General features: G+C 34.7%; 1 protein-coding gene across 3 annotated transcripts in view; it reads right to left on the bottom strand.

Moving 5' to 3' along the window:
* LOC149543358 (serine/threonine-protein kinase SRK2A-like) overlaps positions 1-22,524 on the bottom strand; it is a 175,019-nt gene that overhangs the window by 105,639 nt on the left and 46,856 nt on the right. For all 3 annotated transcript variants that reach the window (XM_089798169.1, XM_089798168.1, XM_089798167.1), the window contains 2 exons: positions 10,476-10,577; positions 10,328-10,381 (listed from right to left, as the gene is read on the bottom strand). In XM_089798169.1, coding sequence (XP_089654295.1) covers positions 10,328-10,381; positions 10,476-10,544 — 123 coding nt within the window. In that variant the 5' untranslated portion in view covers positions 10,545-10,577. The remainder of the gene's footprint in view (positions 1-10,327; positions 10,382-10,475; positions 10,578-22,524) is intronic.

The raw sequence follows: 22,524 nt of genomic DNA, 5'->3' as shown, positions 1-22,524 counted from the left end.
CTAATGTTCACCATGAATGCAAAAAGAATTGTAGTTGTTGTCTTTGGTAAACAACCAATTCCATTTGCAACTCCATCCACATCACCACCTGTCAAGATTCTTTATGCTGCATATTTTTTCAGTTACATCATCACCTGTCAAGAATTGGTAAAACTCGCAAAAGGCAATGCTTCAGACCTTTCAAATGTTGTAACTCAAATCACGCTCCTACATATTCAAGATCACTTGATGCATATATATATATATATATATGCATCAACTCATGAACTCAACTTTGTGAAAGTCTTCTCAGCTTATCAGGGTCGTTCTCTCCTACTTCAATGTAGAGTAATCAAGCAACAAAGTCCTTTCCATCCACAACGCACTTTTACATGCAAAGAAATCTGAATTCACTCCAAAAACTGCATAGGTTTACCTCTCCCATCTCAGTTTTCACATAGCATACAACGCTTGTCTTTTCTTGGAACCACACATCTCAAGAATTTTTTTTAAAAACTAATGCTTTGTTCACTATTGTTCTGGCCAAAAAACATGCATCCCGCTCTTCCTGTCATACAAGCAATAGTAGTTGTTGAAGCATGATTATCCAATTCAGCCCAATTCATTGTTCTAATCATCACTTCAACACCAAAAAGAGATCATGTTACACGATACACCTCCTTTTTGCATGCATTCAGACGACATTTTTTTAATGAGCATCCACGCATTTATAGTCTAAGGCAAATAAATAATCTATCTATTACATCCACTGAACTCTTTTTAATCTTTTGAATAAATGGCCAACGGTCTTTTCAAGCACTTGTTCCACCTTATCATCTTTCAACCACCTTATTTACGTTCGCACTCCTTTCTCATATTTTGACATCTCACAAATGTTCATCGTCAATGTCAAAAACTTCTTGCCTTTAGTCAAGCTCACTTATGAACATTGGCAATGAACACATCACTTGGGTTGTTTCTGTTTTTAGAATGTTCATCAACTACCCAACTATCTTCGAACCTATTTTTTTTAAATCCTTGTCACAGTAAAATGTAATTGCTAATTATTCTCATGTCCACCAATGAGGATACTAACCTACTAATATTCTACGTGAAACAGTTTGAGCATAGAATGACATAGTCTTCAGCATACAGCCTGGTGAAAGAAACTTCTTCATTATAGTTTTGACATAATCGAACCTATCTATGGTTGTTAAATGGATACAAATACACATCATCCATTTGTACAAAAATCAGTTTCAACTTCATAGGTTGGGAAAGACGACTCAGCAGATTCTCTTTACCAGCTCATTAATATTATGCTTAAGAAACATCGGTATGAAAAACATGTCGCAGAACCAAACATGTGGATTTATTTAAACCCACTAGCCAGGACTCTAGCATGTATATTGGGCTCATGTGACATACATAGGCTGACAAGCATCCTATCGACATGCTTGTGCTAGCATACGCGCATATGAGCAATGTAGTCCAAGTGGGTAGACATACGTTTGAAACCATTAAAAATTAAAAGAGAGAATGCTTCCCAACATTTACAATGAAATCTCTAACTAGAGAATAACAATGAAAAATATCAACAAATTTCACCCTCGTGATACTAACATATCACATTTACCCTTGAGCTTATCCAACCTAGAAGGAACTTTGGAAATTAAATGTGTGATCTTACATGCAATCTTGGTACATGATCAAGAGAGCATAAGATAATTTCAATATTTTATTCTACTGTTAATGCGATCATAAAACACATGGCATCAGCATTGTCTTGCATTAGTAGTAATAGTATCTTAGATCTCTTAACCCTAATCTATTTGCACTTTATTTCAAACAATTGTTAAAAATAGTTTGAAGAGCTCAATTGACATATCATTTGCATTCAAGAGATTAATAGATTCTCCACAAAGAAGCTAATGTAAGTCCCCAAGTAGTTACCAACGAATTACATCACAAAACTAAGTCAGGTCCAACATTAGAAGGAACCTTTGGGTTGTCTTAGTTAATCACACATTGTCATATGTTTAGCACCTAAGGTTTCTTAATCAAGAGGAGATTAAATGTTTGGTGTTCTATCCTAGAATGCTAAGTGTTACATCCTACATGTTGGCATAGTGAGAAAACTCACATTAACACTAGAGAGGCTAGTAAAGAGAGAATTTGGTTACAAAGATTTATAGTGGAATCGAAAAAGACGCAAAAGAATAGTAGACTGTATAGTGATACTCAAAGTGACTCATCTTACAAAGAACAACACTTCGCTAAAACTAAACATGTACAACTTAGGTGCCAGTTCATACTTATCAATTTCGGAACCTAGGCAATTGAAGCTGAGAAATATACACACTAGCTAGAATCTTGCAGATACATTAACAAAGGGAGTAAGTCAAGGGAAAGTTACATCCTACATATTGGCATAGTCAGAAACTCACATCAACACTACCTAAGCTAGTAAAGAGATAATTTGGTTACAAAGATTTATGGTGGAATCGAGAAAGTCGAAAAAGAATAGTAGATTATATAATGATACTCAAAGTGACTCATTTTGCAAAGAACAACCCTTCATTAAAACTAAACATGCACAAATCAACTACCATTTCGTAATATAAATTTCGGAAAATGGGCAATTGAAGCTGAAAAATATACACACTGGCTAGAATCCTGCAGGTACATTAACAAAGGGAGTAAGTCAAGGGAAACAATTTCTTGCTTAATTTTTGTTGGGCTTCAAGAATGATAATAGTGGAAATGGGAAACAAGCCAAGTCCACATTCATCAAACCAGTGGGAGTTACAAGTATAGCTTGTTGCTACAAGATCACTCTCCAAATGATATATTGTTTGGTGTGGAGCCTGATCACTCTTCTAATATGAGATTGTTGGTATGTGAAAATTGATCATGAAGCCCCCACCCCCACCACCCACAAATCAATTACAATGGAATGCAAGGGAGGCAGAACTCCTGAAGCAAATACTTTCCATATTTAATAATGGAATTGGCCATAATTTTGGTATATACACAGACCTTTGTAAATCACCAAAAGGTTTAATAAATAAGTTGTGGAATGTGAAAATTCATCATATTATAATTTGATCTTTGCTGGATAACAAAAAGAAAGTGGACAATTGTTTCTATGTGGATGAAACAAATCAAATCTGTGTTATTGTGAATTGTTATTTTTGTCTATTTTATTATGCATTATAATTAATATTGTTTATTGCAACAGTCTGCCGAAACCATAACAAGGGTGTCCTAAAGCTATAAAGTAACTTCACCAAAAGGAAACAAGTTGCAAGCAAAGGCCTTTGAATTCAATAATAGCAGATTCATCAATGAATTTACAGATAATATTTGGAGTCCCACACTGTGATCTTCTTTAAATTTTGATTGTCTTCTTGAAATCGTCTACAACCATCTAATGACAAATCCTCAGGCCAAGGGAGAAATCAAGGGATCAACAAACCAACTCAGAAGCATCTTTTGTACCATCTCCTTCAATTTTGTAGTGATGATTATTTATTATTTGCAGTACAGTTATATTGAATGTTCGGTGCACATCATTGCAACTATTGTATTGCATGTACATTACTATTTCGCAGATTATCATTACTTTATTCCCCTACCTTGTTGCCTTGCATATTTATTATTTCCCTTTGACTGTACAAAGAGCATCCTTTTAGCTTTTCTTATTTAGAAGTTAATTTGGTAAATGTTAAGAATATTAACCTGATCACCTACAGGTCTGATAGTACAGACCGTACTTCCTCTTCTCATTATGATATATCTCTAAACTGGCATTATATATATAACTCTAGGGGCTGGCGACTTCTCAGGATTGCAACAGTATGGTGCTTAACTAAACTAAACTAACAAATAGTTAAGTGTTATTAGTTATGTCTTCCCAAATCGCCGACTTAGGAGGAGTTTAGTTAGTGCAAGTTTAGGAAGGGTTATGTCCCTTTGAGGGACATACCCTTCAGGAAGGATATATAGTAGGTTATCAATGCAGATTGAGGACACACAATTACAACAAAGTCTGCTCCTCTATGCATCTATATCCTGCAAATCATATCAGAGATACTCCCTCACAGTCAAAGGTATATTATTCAGTATTGGATCTGCATCAAGATAAGTGTTAACTTCAACAAATATTCAGAACATTGAAGACCATTCTCAGCATTTAAAGACCGAACCAAAAGTCTGATTCAGAGATAAGAAATTTGCAGAAAAAAATTACATGGTATCAGAGCAAGGTTATTGAACCTAGGCTCTGCAAAAAAATTTCAGTAATCGGATGTTGTATACATCAAGCAACAATCTCCTATCTTCTATGGGATACACAATCAGACTCGAGGATAGGTTTGACGGGAAGGAACATTTTGAGGCCTGGAAATTCAGAATCATGATGATTCTTCAAGAGAACGATATAAAACAATTTGTTGATGGAGCATATCCAAACAACTTCTAGTTGAACCCCACAAATCAATCTGGAGCAGAGGAAATAGAAAAGCTGTTCAAATCATCTTGAATGGAGTAAAAAATGATATCGTACCTATGCTTACAAAACATCAAACTACCTTTGATATGACGAATGCATTACAAAATGCATATGAAGTAAACAATGCAACTAGGGTTCTCGCACTAAAAAGGCAACTTAATCACATTCAAATAAAGAAAGGGGAATCGATAAATTCTTACTTCCTAAGAGTTGCCGGCATTAGAGATGAACTATCAAGCATAGGAACCACCATTAGTGACACAGAATTAACACTTATGGCTATAGATGGACTGTCGGATTCATGGGAGACCTTTGCACAAGGAATAAGTGCCAGAGATAATCTTCCGGACTTTAACAGACTCAAGAACGATTGTCTTCAAGAGGAATCTAGAAAACTAAAGAAAGGAGGGAAACTAAAAGAAGAAGATGAAGAACTTCACGTTCTTAATACAAACTCATATAAGGGCAAGAAGAAGCATTTCAAAAAGAAAAAAGGAAATCAAAAAGAATGGAAAACCCAAGAAAGATCTATCTATAATAAAGTGTTTCAAATGTGAAAAATTTGGACACTATAGATCTAATTGTCCTAAAAATTCCAAACAAGCAGCAAATTGTACAAATGTTATTAGAGAAAAAGAAACTTATGATCCTGAGAACCGTGTTTTGTATTCCTGTCTATCAAATAAAATTTCAAATAAAGCATGGGTAATTGATAGTGGATCTTCTAGACATATAACGGTATACAAAGAAACTCTAAATTCTTTACCAGAGAAGGTTAACAGTGAAGTTACCATTGTTGATAACTCAACACACTACGTTGAAGGAATTGGAAATTGTACTTTGAAACTAAAATCAAGAAATACTCTTCCTAAAGATGTACTCTATGTACCAGGAATTAAAAGAAACCTAATCTCAATTACAGCACGTGAAGATGATGGACACAATGTTGCATTTGTGGATGGCATAGTATTAACTAGGGCTAAGAACTCCTCCATCAAGAAAGCAAAGTTAATTGGTCAAAGAAAAGGATATTTGTATGAATTTAATACAGAATCTAGTCGATCCATTCAAGCCCTAGACCACGAAGCTGCAGATGCAAATGAAATATGGCACAGAAGATTAGGGCATCTAAATTTCAAAATTTTATCAACTATGGAGAAGATGGTTACTGGATTACCCAAAATAAATAAAGACTACCCTAGTATTTGCAAAGAGTGTGCTCTGAGTAAGAACACCAGAAGTCCCTTTCATGATAGTACTAGGAAAACAAATAATGTACTCGAATTAATTCATTCAAATTTATGCGAACCCATGTCTATTCCTTCTCTTGGAGGATCTGGTATTATATCTTGTTCATAGATGACTTCTCTAGGAAAACATGGATTTATTTTTTAAAAGGCAAGGAATCAGGAGAAATCCTACAAAGGTTTAAAGAATTCAAAACATTAACTGAAAACTCTTCAGGACATAAAATTAAAATCCTTAGAACTGATTATGGAGGAGAATATACCTCAGATTTGTTTAAAAGGTTTTGTAAAGAATCAGGGATTAAGAGGGAGTACATTTTTCCTTATAACCCAGAGCAAAACGGGGTAGCAGAAAGAAAGAATAGGACTATTATAGAAGCTACTAATAGCTATGATTTTTGACCAAAATCTAGAATATTATCTTTGGGCAGAAGCCTCTTGTACTACTATATATATTCAAAACAAAAGCCCTCACTCCTATCTTAAAGATAAAACCCCTGAAGAAGTATTTACTAAAGTAAAACCCAATATAAGTCATCTTAGAATTTTTGGCTTTCCTGTATATATCCATGTTCCAAAAGATAAAAGAACCAAATTAGAACCCTCTGGGAGGAAAGGTATTTTTGTAGGGTATAGCAAAACATCTAAGGCAAATAGGATTTTCATACCTGGATAGGAAAATATTGAACTTAGCAAAGATGTAATCTTTGAAGAAGATCTTGCATTCAAAAGAGCCATAAGTTCTGATGAGCCTTCTCATTTATCTAGTTCTGAGAGAAATAGTGAATCTAGGTCCCAAAGGGAGAACTTAGAAGAAATCGAAAATGAAATTCAAAAATATGAACCTTGAAGAAAATTCATAGAAAAGACCACTTTGGGCCATTAAAACAGTTGAAGTAGCTCAAGACTTTGCTGCACCTTCTGGAACAGTCAGAGAAAGCAAAAGACCTAAAAGATTCTCTGGTTATACAACAAACATGAGTGATTTATCCAAAACAAAGCCAACCAATCCCTCTTATGCTATTAAACGTACAACTTGGAAAGAAGCTATGACTGAAGAATACCAATCTATCATAAAAAATGATGTTTAAGAAATTGTTCCAAGACCTAAAAAAAAATCTGTTGTTTCTTTCAAGTGGATATTTAAAATAAAGCATGCTGCTGACGGTAGTATTGAGAAGTATAAAGCCAAATTTGTAGCCAAAGGATTTTCTCAGAAAGAAAGGATTGATTATGAAGAAACTTTTGCTCCTGTTGCCAGATATACCTCTGTAAGAGCAGTCTTAGCAATTGTCGCATCAAAGGGATGGAAGGTACATCAGATGGATATGAAAACAACATTCCTAAATGGAAAGATTTCAGAAGAAGTATATCTAAAGCAACCTGGAGGATTTGAAACTCATGATCCTAACGCTTTTGTTTACAGGCTCAAAAAAGCTCTCTATGGGCTTAAACAGGCTCCTAGGGCCTGGTGTGAAAGAATTGATAAGTATCTCACCAGCTTAGGATTCTCCAAGAATGAAGCTGATCTAAATTTATATTATAAAAGAGATAAAGATGATATGGTAATTTTGATACTGTACGTCGATGATTTACTAATAATAGGTGATGATCATTTCATAGATCAGTGCAAGAAAGATCTAACTAGAGAATTCGAAATGAAAGATTTAGGACTCCTTCATTACTTCCTAAGACTGGAAGTACTACAAAATTCTGACTGTACATACTTAATCAAGGAAAGTATACATCAGACATTTTGAAGAGATTTGGAATGTGGAATTGTAAACCTATGTCTTCTCCAGTGGAGACTAATCTACATAAACTTAAGGAAGCAGCAGCAGAATCACCTTCCATAGATTCTACTCTCTACAAATAGATGATTGGGTCCTTTATGTACTTAGTAAATACAAGACCGGATATTTGCTATGCAGTTAATGCCTTAAGTCAGTTTCTGTGTGAACCAAAGGAGATTCACCTAGTTGCAGTTAAACACATTATGAGATACTTACAAGGCACTCTTAATCATGGACTCAAATATGAGAAAGTTGCTTTAGACTTACATGGATTCACTGATTCAAATTGGGGTGGAAGTGTTAAAGACAGGGAAAGTACTTCAGGATGTTGTTTCAGTTTAGGATCAGCTATGATATCTTGGATACGCAGAAAGTAGTCTCAGTTGCACAAAGTTCCATAGAAGCCGAATACATTGTAGCAGCTATGGCCTCTCGAGAAGCAATCTGGTTGAGGAAGTTACTTGTGGGATTATTTGGGCAAGCTATGAATCCCACGATTATTCATTATGATAATCAGAGTTCCATCAAGCTCTCAATGAATCTCGTTTTTCATGACAGGTCCAAACATATTGAAATTCCTTACCATTATGTAAGAGATATGGTAGACAGGAATTCTATAAAATTGAAATACATTTGCTCTGCAAATCAAATAACAAACATACTCACCAAACCTCTATCTAGAGTAAAGATAGAACATTTCAGGAGGAGACTTGGTATGGTTGACTTGTAATCCATTTGTACTCTTTTGATTATTAATAAAATAATTTTTTTATTTTGTCAGGCTATTGTCTATTATGGGCTCCACCATGTGTATTCATTATTTAAAGAGGTGACGATCTCTGAAATAATGAACACCTGTATAAAAGGCATTATGAGAGATGACGATCTCTTAGATAATGTACTAAACAGTAGATTTTACTATAAGATCTAGATGAGTTTTAGATCATATTGTGATGTTGACATTGTTATGTTCATAAGTCACAAATTGGATAAAGGAAGAATCTTAGTATTCTTCAGGTTTATCCTATATTCTTGTAAATCTTAAAACTCAGGATCTTGTTGTGATATAGAAATACCAGTTTCTATGAAATCACAAATTGGATAAATGAAGAGATTACTCTTCAGATTTATCCTGTATAATATCACTAGTAGCAATGATTTGTCATATCACAGGTTTAGTAATATGACTTTGTATCATGTGTGCTATGATACCACATACTAAGAAGAATCAGACAAATATAGAGCATTAATTCTTGCTTATTCATCTGTATTGGTGTTGCTAGATATAATATCTCTCCGTAAGATTACCAGGTTAAGAGGGAGTGTTAAGAATATTAACCTGATCACCTACAGGTCTGATAGTACAGACCGTACTTCCTCTTCTCATTATGATATATCTCTAAACTGGCATTATATATATATATATATATATATATATATAAAACTCTAGGGGCTGGCAACTTCTCAGGATTGCAACAGTATAATGCTTAACTAAACTAACAAATAGTTAGTTAAGAGTTATTAGTTATGTCTTCCCAAATTGCCGACTTAAGAAGAGTTTAGTTAGTGCAAGTTTAGGAAGGGTTATGTCCCTTTAAGGGACATACCCTTCAGGAAGGATATATAGGAGGTTATCGATGCAGATTGAGGACACACAGTTACAACAAAGTCTGCTCCTCTATGCATCTACATCCTGCGAATCATATCAGAGATACTCCCTCACAGTCAAAGGTATATTATTCAGTATTGGATCTGCATCAAGATAAGTGTTAACTTCAATAAATATTCAGAACATTGAAGACCATTCTCAGCATTTAAAGACTGAACCAAAAGTTTGATTCAGAGATGAGAAATTTACAGTAGAAACCAAATCTTAGTGCAAACACCAACATCCACTATGCTAAGAGGAGATTAACAGTACAGTCCCCTACATAGATTCTCTCCTAAGTAGATACCAATGCATGAAGAAAGCAAATGCCAAGAGCATGGTTATACTACACACAAATGGAACCTACAATCTTTGTATTGACCTTACCAAGAATTTCATAGATAACCAATGGCAATAACACAAACATTTCCTCTGTTGCCTTCAGAAAGAGCAATTGATCGTCCTATATAATCCCAAAGAGAATCAAAAAAAATTTAAGCCAGTGTAAAAATAAAGAAGCCACATTGGGCTTTCTATTGCACCCCTTATATTCTAATGCATAACAATGTTATTTAACAATTTTAAACGGCATTGAGAGACAAGAGAACATAACAGATTTTATTCCCCATTTAAGGCTTAAGGTTGAGAGATTCATCAAACTAATTCAGATTAAATATGAACACACTATCGTGCTCATCCTTGCCCAAACTTGACTTTATTCTTAACCCATCCCCCAGTAAAAATATTTTCCTAGCATTAAACATAATGCATAAACCTCAATGATTGTTTCACATTAATGGGACACTTTGAAACCTACACACCATGATTCCCTTTTATCTTTTACTTACCTAGCATCTCCCTGTCTCTGTCAACCTGAATCAATGCTTTTCTTGTCTCTCTTATTTCTCATCTGAATTAACTTTCTACTCCTCTCCGATAGCTTTATAATCAATTTGATCCCGAACTTCTAGATACTTTACAATTAGAACAAACAAATCTCATATATAATATGAATTGATTAAAAAAATGTGAAATTTCATATAAAAATTATATGCAAACGGCTTGTTTATAAACTCCATTTGTTCTACACTTCTGTTGAATTGCAGCAGTATCAGATAGGAGTAAGGATATAATACATATTACATACCATAGAATGGAAATAGCTAACACCTGAAATAAGTTGTTGAAAGAAAAAGCGTGCCTGCAAAGCATATAGACGATATGAGAGTTATAAAAAATGAAAATATTACTTAGCTCTGCAAATTGTTCAGCCAATATGAAAAATGTAAATTCACTTCATCCTCATCAAAGCGGACTGCATTGGATATGCGCTTAAAGAGTTCGCCCCCTGCAGCATATTCCATAACAATTGCGAGATGGGTCGGAGTCAATATGACCTGCACCAGACAACCTGAAGGATCTTACAGGAGATTTAAAGAACAATATGTGGATGATTATATACATCATTGATGTCATAAAATACAGATGCAAGAAAAATGAAATGTAATCAAGCTTCTATAATTCTATGTTGATGGGGCTTACAGAGATAATTCCCTTCCAAATTGTAAAGCAGATTAATCAGAATGTTCAATACCAAAATCCCCTTTCATAATTGTAATTCTTACAGCAACGTCAACTATTGCTTTTATGCAGATTATGAAAATTGATAATAATACCCATTGATTACTGGCAAAAAACATTGGACCAGAATGACTAACTCCTCTTGGTTGGCTGATCAGGTTGGAACTGGTTCGGATCTACAAAAGTAGTGAGAGACCTGGGCATCTCTTTCACTCTTAACTCTTCTTTCAAAGACGTAGGCAAGCATTTGAAAAACCCAATAAGAGGTCTTGAGTGCCACGGTCACTACTTGTCTCTTGATGCGAAATTCCAAGCTCAATACAAAGCATTTTTATGGTTTATCCTATGCATCTTGAAGATTATTTCCTAATTCCAGTATTTTTCAGCTGCATAATATGATCAGAGACTTTTTATAGTCTGATAGCATGGGTGATCGCAGAAGGCATGCTATGACTTTGGGTTTTAGCATTACAATAGCCATTCACTCCAAAAACTTGTAATTTATCCCAAGTAATCACAAACCATTACTTTTTTAATGTTGTTTTCCAAATTCTTCAAAAAGTGTTTCTGAATGATTGAACATTTTAATCTTTATATATACATAACCTTGCTTTGGTTCAAGGCAGAAATATCAAAGCATAACACGTGTGCATTTTTAGCTGGTGATGAAGGCAAGGGCATTTCTAAAAAAATAGTTTTTTAATATAAATTGATTTGTTTTAGAGTGGACAATTTTTAAAACTGATAATGATTTTTCTTTAAATGTATAACCTTATAGGTTGTCCCTAAAGGCTGTGTTCCATGACGATAATATTTATCATTCAAGGAACAGCCTTCTGTTTTCTACATAAACCTTGTAGATGAAAGTAAAACCATTCTCTTCTTCCATCATTGGAATTTTTTAATGTTGTCTTTATTTCTAATCTATACACTCTATGATTGACATGAAATAATGAAATGAATTTTTTTCTATTTTTATTAATATTTATAGTTTTTTAATTTCCCAACTTTTTTTCAAATTCAAACCCAGGTAATTGAACTCCATTTACACTTCTTACCCTCAATGTCAAACGATATACTATTTCTACAAGCTTTGGAGGAATAGCTCCCAATGACTTAAGTTTCAATAGGTGGTTTTTGCAGTGTACTTGATTTTATGGTACCTCTCAAGCCAAAAGCATTAGGAGATATTGGTAACGATAGCATTTTGAGAGATTGTAATGTTCCTGATATTGAGCCAAGGGATTTATAAGGGTATAAAATCATTAATTAAATAAGAGGCCAAAAAGCTACAGTCCTAGTAACTGTGCTTCTGTCTGCGCCAGCATGGCTTCTACTTGATCAGGCTTCAAGTTCTTCATACGTTTTGTTGCCATCTTCATTTAAACTGGATTGGCCATATCTATTGCTGCATCATGGAGAGTTCATCAGGGGGAATTCTACTCATCTGCTCGTGTGCAAATTTGATCAGCTTCAATACAATCATTCCGTTAAACATTCTGAGGGTTCAATTGCCTCTTAGCAGACCAGCTTAGCAGACCAGCCAGTTTTAAAAATGAAAGAAAAGAAAGCAATTGAACTGCAGAATTCAAGGGAGCTGCAGCGATGGAGTTACAGAGAATTATTAACAAAACTTCAAAAGGCAAAACTGTGGGGAAAGATATATAAGATTTAGCATGAGTTTATTGGCAATGTGCCCATGCAAACTTCAAGGGTTTCTTTGTGGGATCAAATGACAACAACATCTTTCAAAGTTGAAAGTATATACATCGACCATAAAGACATTGAGGGCTCCAGGGTGAACGACAATTCAGATGGTCAGAGAAGTTTGGAAATTACCAAGAGATCTATCTCAAATCATTCTTGTGGAGCGCATAACAAGAAGGGATCCTCGTTATTCCATAGACCATATCAGCATTTTAATAGGGAGACCACATAAACAAAAAGAACAGTAGCAGGTTGCTATACATGTGTTTGATTGACGGTGTATGATGCAAAACCAAATTCTATAGATTTGCTAACATACTTGATGACTATCGCCATAGTGAAAAAATAAATCCTTAAAATATAAGGAGTTTGTGAGCCAGCGATAGTATCACCATTTCACAAAGTCGAGCCTTTGGGGTCGTAATAGAGTAGAACGTGATAGTTGCAACTTACGAACAAGACGGTTTTGGCAAAATAATTTAGAACTATATGTGCAATGCAATGGAGATTAGTTTCTTATATCACCTAGGATTGTCAATGAAATACGGTTATAAATAAATACATTCAACATTAGTGAAATCTAAGTTTGAAGAAGGGATTGTTTACAAGCAGAATTGGTTCAGAAGTAAAAGAAATGAAAATTTCATCTGTATGCGAACAATGGGAAGATGTCTACTCTTTATCAAACCACATCGCTTTTCTTTCGAGTGAAAGTAACGTAGCATCTTGTACAGAACGCTACAAACAGAGCAGTCACCAAGTGGAGAAATGACGTTGTGATATGTGTTGCGGTTGAGTGCTGAGGTGGAGTATGCATCTCACACCAAGTTGAAAAGTCATTTTTAACTCTGTTTCCTTCGTTGTATGAATGAATTGATTATAATGGACCCACTGTCACATGAGCATGGTAGAGAAGAGATGTACGAATTCAGCAAAGGCGATGTGGATAGTCACAACTTCACCAAACTTAAAATGATTCTCACAACAACATAAGAAAACAAATTCATGAATAATAACAGAGTGTTAGGGTTATACATATGTATGCATCCGTATGGAGAAAATCCTTGACGGGTCTTAAGTGGGTTGCTAAACATCCAAAGGTGCTCGATATTATGGAATTGCAATAAGAAATATTATTTATTACAGATAATAATGGTGTGTCATCCACATCATATTGGTGATAAAAGAATAAATGATCATGTTGATAATAGCACTTTAAAAGTAATTTCCAAAGTTTGATTGATTAATGGGACATATCCATTAAGTGGCACAATGTGTTTAATGAAGAGGCAAGTGTACATAAAAGACATCAGAGATGTCTATTACCAAAAGACATTCATTGGAGCAACTTATGAAGATAAGTATCTATTACTCTTAAGCATTTTATATATCTACTCATTGTAGTCTCTCTTATTCGAAATTCTATATTAGAGTTTTTTGCCTTGATCTTTTCCTCCGACAATGTTATTGCAGGAAGAGGGAGATTGAGATTCAGAGGGGGTCTAACATTTCATTAAAGGCAACCTTGAAAGAGAGGGAGTAGATAGAGGATATGATTCAATCAACCTTTGGTGATCTTGGTCATATTGATTCAGAGGAAGTAAACCATGTTCAGATGGAATCTCTAGTGATCAATAAATTGTAGTAGTCAAGAGGACTGTGATTCATGAATATACCTTGTGACTGTGATTTTAATGGGCCTAACCCCTGTGTACATCATGAGGAAGTGACGACTTCCAAATGATGTTACTTGTATTTACAGATGTTATTGAAAGGTGACAATCTTACAATAACTTAATTTTCTATTATGATGGATATCTTACGATGTCTATGCAGATCATGATAGATTATACTTTAGATGGTGAATGTTTATATGGTAAGCATTATGAGAATGCGTGAGCACATGCCTTGTAAACATTTTTTTAGTACATGGTGAATATAATGCAAATTGATGTTCTGGAGACCATTAAATAGAGTACTTGGTGAGAATCATGCAACTTGGTGTCCAAGAGACCAATATTCACAGTACGTGGTGAATATCTTGCATCTCAACATTCTGAAGGCCATTACTCAAAGAGTATTTGGTGATTATCATATATTGTTATTCTGAAGACCAGTAGTCAAATGTGATATCAAAATGGTGAATATCATATTTTGATATTCTCGAGACCGTTACTCAGAGTTTTGGTGAATATCATATGATGATATTTTGAAGGCCAATGCTCTTTATATCATATGTGATATCAAAATAGTGGATATCTTTTGATCAAAGATATCTTTAAATTTTGTCACACCTACCAATGGTGTAATACATGTCCTGTGTTTATCCTCCCTAGCTATGAGATGTAAGGTTTATCCTACTAAAGCTACCAAAATATCAACATCCTAAAGTTCCTATTTTTAAGTCATTGAGGTGGAGCCCTTTAATTTATAAATGAATCTTCTTGGTGACTTATTCTTGAAGGGATTTCTTATAAAGTTATAAGTGGTAAGCTTAAGCCAAGTCACCTAAAACTCAAGATTTATGGAGTTCCCTGTTTTTCTAAAGGAGAGGTGTTATAAAGGAGGATGAGGGCAATTAGAAGACATTGATTATGCTATTATGTTTTATTTGTGATTATCACTTCAGCATTTATGGTATTCTCTGCAATTCTTAGAGTTATACAATGAAAACCCTGTAAGCAGTAATCTGGACGTAGCCCCAGGTCTGCAGTAATTTGTTGGTTCTGTTTAGAAGGCAGCATGGTTATCATTTTGGATCACAATTTGGGACTGGCAAGGAAATCTCCTGTGGCAGGTATTGAGGTTCCATTACCACACATTCAGATTGAACATTGGCTACAGGAGCAGATCATACTGCAGAAGTTGTTTTGAGTCTGATTTATATCAGCAATTATCAAATTTGTAGGCCTAGGCCTCATGCAATAAAATGGGTATGCTTTGTTATCCATCACTTGAAATTAGGACATTAGTGGAGTCCCCGGTTGAGAATTGTTTACTAGTTTGATTGTTTTGGTGCTCTTATTGTATGAAATAAATTTTCGATCAGTCCATGGAAACATTATGAAAAAATTGTCTTTTGGGGTTTAACCGTGTTCTTTACCTCTTATTGACAAAAATCTTAATGACATTTTAGTGGTATCAGAGCATAGCAGCCCTGTCAGCCTGTGAGGGATTCAATTGCATTTGAAGATTTTCAGTTGCATGTCAGCTTTTCTCAATTGCATGTCAGATTTTTCACTTCCGTGTCAGTTATATCCATTGTATGTCATTAATTATGATTCCTTTTCCCTCCTAATCCAATCCATATCCATATTAAGTGGTTCTATGCAGTCTAGAGGGTTAGAACCACACAGATATAATACAAGAAGTATGTTGGAGCGGCAAGGAGCTGAAATTAACCCAAGTGAGCTAAGATTGGTGAAAGAAGAGATGACAACCCACAAAGGGAACTAAATGACTTTCTAATAGTTTTTGCTCGACAGCAGCAGTAGCTACAGATGCAACAGCAACAGCTACAAATGCAATAGCAGCAGAAAATGTTGCAACAATTCTAGGATCACATGATCACAACAATGGGACAAATGACAGTTGGACATATGAGGTTAGTAAGGTCCAGTAGTTGACACAACAGGAGTGAAGTTGGGCATGAGAACCAAGAAAGAGCAATCTCTAATGTTGTGAGAACAGCCAATATGAGATCTAATCGACCCTTGTATCCCATTTGGAAGAGAACAAATTCCTGAGGTTGAGGTAAGAGATGCACATCACAGATGATATTATAATGGCTCAAGATGAAAACATGCAGCTTCCAACTGATGTAAGGCGGCTGATGAATTTAAATCAGTTCATGAACCAGTGTAAGGACCAAGCTAGGAATCATCTAAAATGGCAAGACAGCGGGCCTAGAGGGGAAGCTAGAAGGGCTTCTAGCAAACAGTGCACAAAGATGCCTTCAATAAAAAAAATTGTACCATCCATTGATGGAATCGAAAAGATAAAAGCAAAGTCATTAAGAAAAATTAGACAAATGGAAGAGGAAAAGGTGAATCAATTTGCTACTATGCACCTAGAGGAAGTAGCAAATGATTGGTGGCACCATGCACTTGTCTCCCAGGATCATGTCATGGTTCATTCTTATGAAGAGTCTCTCAAAAGACTAACTACTTGGTTTGACCAAAAAGACATACAGTTTATTACAGTGAACTGGCACGACTTAAGTAAGTAGGAATTTGTAGTCTTACATCAATGAATTCCAAAAAATTCCATAATGGTCCCTGATATGCCTCAAAAAAGAGTTACAATGTTCCTTTTTTAAGTTTCAATGACAAATTTAAAGGTTTAGTTAAGGCTCATAGGCCTAGTTCTTTAGGTGATGTTGTTGAGTTAGTCATGGACTTACAAGTTAAGCCTTCTTTTGAGCCATACAAGAACTTCAAAAATCAAAAGTAGATGACAAATCAGATTGGAAGACTCCTGATCAGCCCAAGGTCATGTCTCCTAAGTTAGGAAAAGAGTCAACAATGAGTTGAGGAAAAGGAATCTTTGTTTTCATTGCAAAGAACCTTGGGAATCTTTGTTTTCGTAGGTGCCTCAGTAAGGGTAAGGCATATCTTATTGAGGTGATTCCTGATGAGGACAGTGAGCATGATGGAAAGGTGCAAGGTAACCATGTGTCCCTATCCAATGGTTCTAGAGATCATCTTTTTGTACTTAAAAGAGATCATCCAAAGATAGGGAGTAATGTGTATGGCAGACAGTGGTTCTACATGATGGAGCCCCAATTTTCACAAAATTTTGGGCCTCAGTTTATGAATTAGTGTTAAAGATTGATGAAGGATTGCCATTGAGATAATCATGATAGAACATTGTTATTGATGTCAAGAAGACATGGTCAAAATTGGATATTTCCATAAGAATTGGAAAGAGATACTTCATAGGCAAACAACAATAATAACATAGAAAATATCCAATAGATATATCTCCAGCATTTGTTCAGGACATAGTTTAAATATAAAACAACTGCTCAGATTGATATACCAGCATGCAACAGTTTCCAAACATTGCAATCAGGAGAAGGCGGGTTTTGATCTACATGATATTTGTGATAATAGTTTGCTAAGCACACCAATATTGATGCATCCATGATTGAAGTTTTCATTGACTGTAACCAACAGAAGTAAAATGCAAATTCTAATTTTCGTAATATCTGTGGTAGTAAGTTTACAGAGGATATGAACTAATAGAATTTATGCATACAGCTGATTCATAGAAATAAGAAGAGAATGTTGGGCAATATCCAGTTTGACCAAACAAGCACAAAGTTATGCATACAGCAGATTATTCATCCTCGATGGTCTTTAACAATTCAGATGGCAATTATGTCAAAGACTAGTACCCTATGACATTGCAACAGATACTTCATAGTAGAGGTATGGATTTGATATATATTCATACTACGACTCCAATATGCTGAAGTGAACTGGAAATTGCAAATCTGGAGGTACCTGCAATATTAAAAAATTAAAATTAAGAAAGCAACAGGTACACTAGACAGTGAATATATGTATAGGAGGCTACAGGATACTGGAAAATGTTTATTCACATCATTGAAAGGATTGAAATTGAGTCAGAGCCCCTCAGCCTGAGATCGCACTTTAATATTTTGAGATATATATGCTGTGAACCTCTTGCATATGCCGGAAAAAGCTCATATTGAAGTCTCTCACCCACGATAATAGAAATCTTAAGTTGTATCGTACAGAAGCCTCCCAACCAAGGATTTTTACCTATCATTATTGGATGGTTAGTATCTAATGTCATTATGTATTTATTGCAGGTATGCATGTGGAAGGAGGAGAATTTGGGAACTAAGATATAAGGGATGAGCTTGATTGCAATTTGGAAAACTTGAGAGTAAAGTGGGCATATTATGAATGGTCTGGAGATACAAATGGAAGAGAAATGATATATGCATGCGGCACAATATATGTTGCCCAATGAGGAACAAATATCGCATACCACGACTGAACGTGGTGTCTGCACATTCAAAGCACGGAGATGATGCCCAACGGAGAATACAACATGAATAATCATTTCTGAATGCATTTAAATTTTCGAGCAAAACTAATTGAAGGAGTCTCTTCTCATATTTATTAAAAGTGAAGATGAATTTCTGAAGGCATGGACATGATCCGATGGAGATACCAAGTATGGGTGCAAACCATTTTTATTTTTACATGTTTCATTGCCCTTGAGTGAAGGATAAATATACATTCGAAGAAGATCTCCATGCTGGCTATTTAGGCATACTTTGATTTAGTATTAGTTGTGAAAAGAATTTAATAATATTTTGTAAAGCACAACCAATTAGTTTTGATGAGGTGGAATGGTTGAGTAAATACCCCTCCATCCTTTATAAATAGGAGATTGTAAAATCAAACAAGAGACAATTCATATTCACATATAAAAAATTCTAAAATTTTCACATACTCAAGTTATACGCACATTTGATATATTATATTCTTTCACTGGTAAAGAAATGGACTTTTTGAACTAAGCCTGTGGAGGCTGGATTATCGAGTAAATATTTTTATGCAATTTTGGAATTGGATTGCAGTGTGATGAGTATCTTCATTGTATTTTAGCATTTTAAAATAGAACATCATAGATATAGTGAAATATTTAATTATTCCTATATCTGTGTTTGGTTTGTCTCCCAACTATAGGAGTTAAAAAGACATTCTAGACTATTTTAAAATTGCATCCATATATTTGGTCCATCACATCTTATTACTAAATTGTTAAGTTGATGTGCATAGAATTTTAATAGTTGTACATCATAAACTTATAATATTGACTCTATCGCCCATTTAATTTTGGCACTAGTCTTTATGTTATTTATAATTCATAATCCAGAAGCTGGCAATTATTTCATATTTTTCCTTTGAAGAATTAATATATTCATTTGTTGCATTAAATCCATATTTATTCTTATTTTAAAAAACATTCATATATTTATTTATTATTATTAGTTTATAATTTGCTAGTATAAAAGCTTTCTATAATTCTTGCCATTTTTGGAAGCTTTCATTATATTTGTATTCTAACCAATTTACTATAAGGATCTTGGATTTAAGCGATTCATTCAGGATAAGCTGCACCCGCCTTGGTCTTGTAGAGCTAGAAGCGCAAAGGATTTAGATCTAATTGATCGATACTGTCAAGTTGGCCATAACTGGTTAGATATCCCAGCATCGAGTTGGCAAGACTCGTAGGATTCCAATCTGCGGTTTTGGGAACCAACACTACACATACCTTATTGATGAGGACTTTATAGTCAAGGAAGGACTACAAGTAGAGAACTTCTCTGGATTTAGCACCATGTTAAAAAATGGGTCGAAAAGCAATTACACAAGAAGAATACCAAGGTTGACCATACAATTGGATGACTCCACATTTACTGATGAGTTCTGTGTTGTTGGTATTGGTGGTACCAAAATAGTTGTAGGAGTACCATTTTTTAAGTCTCTTGGAAGATATATCCAAGACTTTTAGAAGATGGAACTTGAATTTACTCATAAAGTTAGACAAACTGTGTTGAGAGCTTCCAAAAGTGTTAACACACAAGATATGACAGCCAAGTGTATGCAACCTTACCTTGATTATGAAAACACCAATATGGTGGAAGGGGATAAATCAGAATATTCCATTATGACAGCAGCAACATATCTCCTTATCCTCTTGACATGGTAGTCTTGATACATGGCATTGGCAGCAATATAATATCTTCATCTAATGTTACATCATGCTTGGCAATGGGACTTAATAAAGGTATACACTCGGAAAATTCCTCGGTAGCAAAAAAATTACATCATTCTTTTATAACTTTTGTGGATTCATCCCTTGAACCAGACCTTGGAGTAGTCAATATGCTTGATGACATTGCTGATCTAGATTCATCTGCACATAGGGATACTCGTGGGGTCATACACAAGCATTGTCGTGACATAAAATAGTGGCTTTGCACTTTTGTTGACTCAATTCTTCACCCACAAGAGTACTTACAAGTTTTTGTGGTGTGTGATTTGGTTTGAGGCACTTCTACTGTAATGTCCCCTTTCCTGGGACATTAGAGAATTAATAAGCCAACCCAAACTTATATTAAAATTGACTTATGGAGGACTTAATACAAAATCATTAAAGTCAATTTTTAATATTATTTAAGAGGGTCAATAAGAAAAAAAACTCGCAAGAAGACAAGGAAACAAGAAAGGGAAGTTGAAGAATCATTGCTTGGCCATTAAAGGATGAAGTTTCATTCATTTGAGCCATGCTTGAATATTGGATTGGATTTTTGGTTTTCTTCTCTCGAAGAATTCGAAGCTCAGCTTCAACCAGTTTAAGGACGGAAACCCTCGAACCGGAAGACAGTGGACGAGAATCCCTTGTCTGTGGGAGCCGTCATTTCTGGTGTGTCACTTGTGCTTACATTATTATCTCTTTTTCTCCAATCTGACTGTTATTTCTGTGATTACGATTGAAGCTAAATGTCATTTCACTAAAAGATTTGGTTGTAATATTAATTTTAAAGAGCTTACTATTGTTGGTATTTTATATGTACTGCTGAAAGAGGAATGAAATAGTTTTCAGAACTTATTATTTGCTGATACATTGTTGGTTTAAGTCTGAAATTTTTCACATAAATTAGCTGTTTGTATTTTTTGAGAATATTGTTGTGAAAGAGTTGGAAAAATATCCATCTGGGATATTCCAGTGGTATCAGAGCATTGAACATGCCATGCTGTTGGGTATCTTCAGAGGTTTCATCAGAACATGGTAAAGAGATACAGATGGAATAATATTTGCAGCTCTGAAGTTTTAATCAGATTTGGAGAAAATTCACAGAATATTATAAGATTGTCTATAGTGTGTTGATTATGAGAATGAAGGATTTGAGAATAGTCTAGAGTTTATTTTTCTGAGAAGGAATCAGTGCCAATGTTTAACTTCCTGAAGGTACATCAATATCAGCAAAGTCAAAAATTGTTTTGAGGCCGGCGAAGCCTTGTTTCACAGCAAGATTTTATTGCACGCCATGGAGACTTTTAAGAGGAGTCATCTACATAATGAAATAATATTAAGTTTTGCACATTATTTTGGGAGCCCATTGAACTCAGATTTCAATATTATATTCCATAATAATGTGTGGACAATTTAATATTTGGGATATAACAGTGGTAAAACTATGAAGATTGCCTAAATTCTGAAAAGTGCACGAGTATACCTTTGGCAGAAACATTGATGAGACATGGTATCAAGGAAATTATTTGTTGGGCCAGACTTAATCATTCCAAAGAAGTTTTCAACATTTCACTGTTTCACGTGGAACCAATACTGTGGTTTGGCTTTGACATATCAGATTGTGAACTTGAAAGTCCGATGGCATAATTCAAGCATTTGTGGCAAAATTAAGGAATTAATAAATTGTTGTTGATAAACATATGAATGTTTCAAATGTTCAGTGATCAATATTTGCTTGTGCACTACAAAGGAAAGTATTATGAGGCCATCTTATAATGTTATTACTTCATGTTGAAAGACATGTCAGGAGTGAATTTATAAGCTGAAGGATATATAACAAAGACCAAAGGATTGAATAAAGTAGGGCAGACCATGTGCATATAAAAAAATTCAATGAGTAAGGATCGGCAAACATAAATAAAGTCCAAAGTTATATGTATTAAAAAGATAATTATGCCAGACTAAAGTGGCATGAAAAAAATTTGAGGCTTCTAAAAAAAAAATTGTATAGTTTTGACAAGATTCTGAGAGCCAATTTTATTTGTCAGAAGTCGTGAAAATTATTGGTATCAAACAGGTTATACTTAGACGGCATATGTACTGGAAATAACATTGGAAGTTTCATGTTTATGAAAGTATCATGAATTTCAGTTGGAAGCTTATGGAGGGTAGAATCAATTCTAGCATGCAGAAATGTAAAGAAACGCTATCATTTAACATCTGGTTGTAAGCCCAACACAAGGATAGTACCAG

This window comes from Cupressus sempervirens, chromosome 8 (assembly GCF_028749045.1).
Source record: "Cupressus sempervirens isolate cs-2001-9-10 chromosome 8, ASM2874904v1, whole genome shotgun sequence".
Lineage (NCBI taxonomy): Eukaryota > Viridiplantae > Streptophyta > Pinopsida > Cupressales > Cupressaceae > Cupressus > Cupressus sempervirens.
Note: the sequence above shows the minus strand (reverse complement) of the source record. Positions and strands in the feature narration are given on the sequence as shown.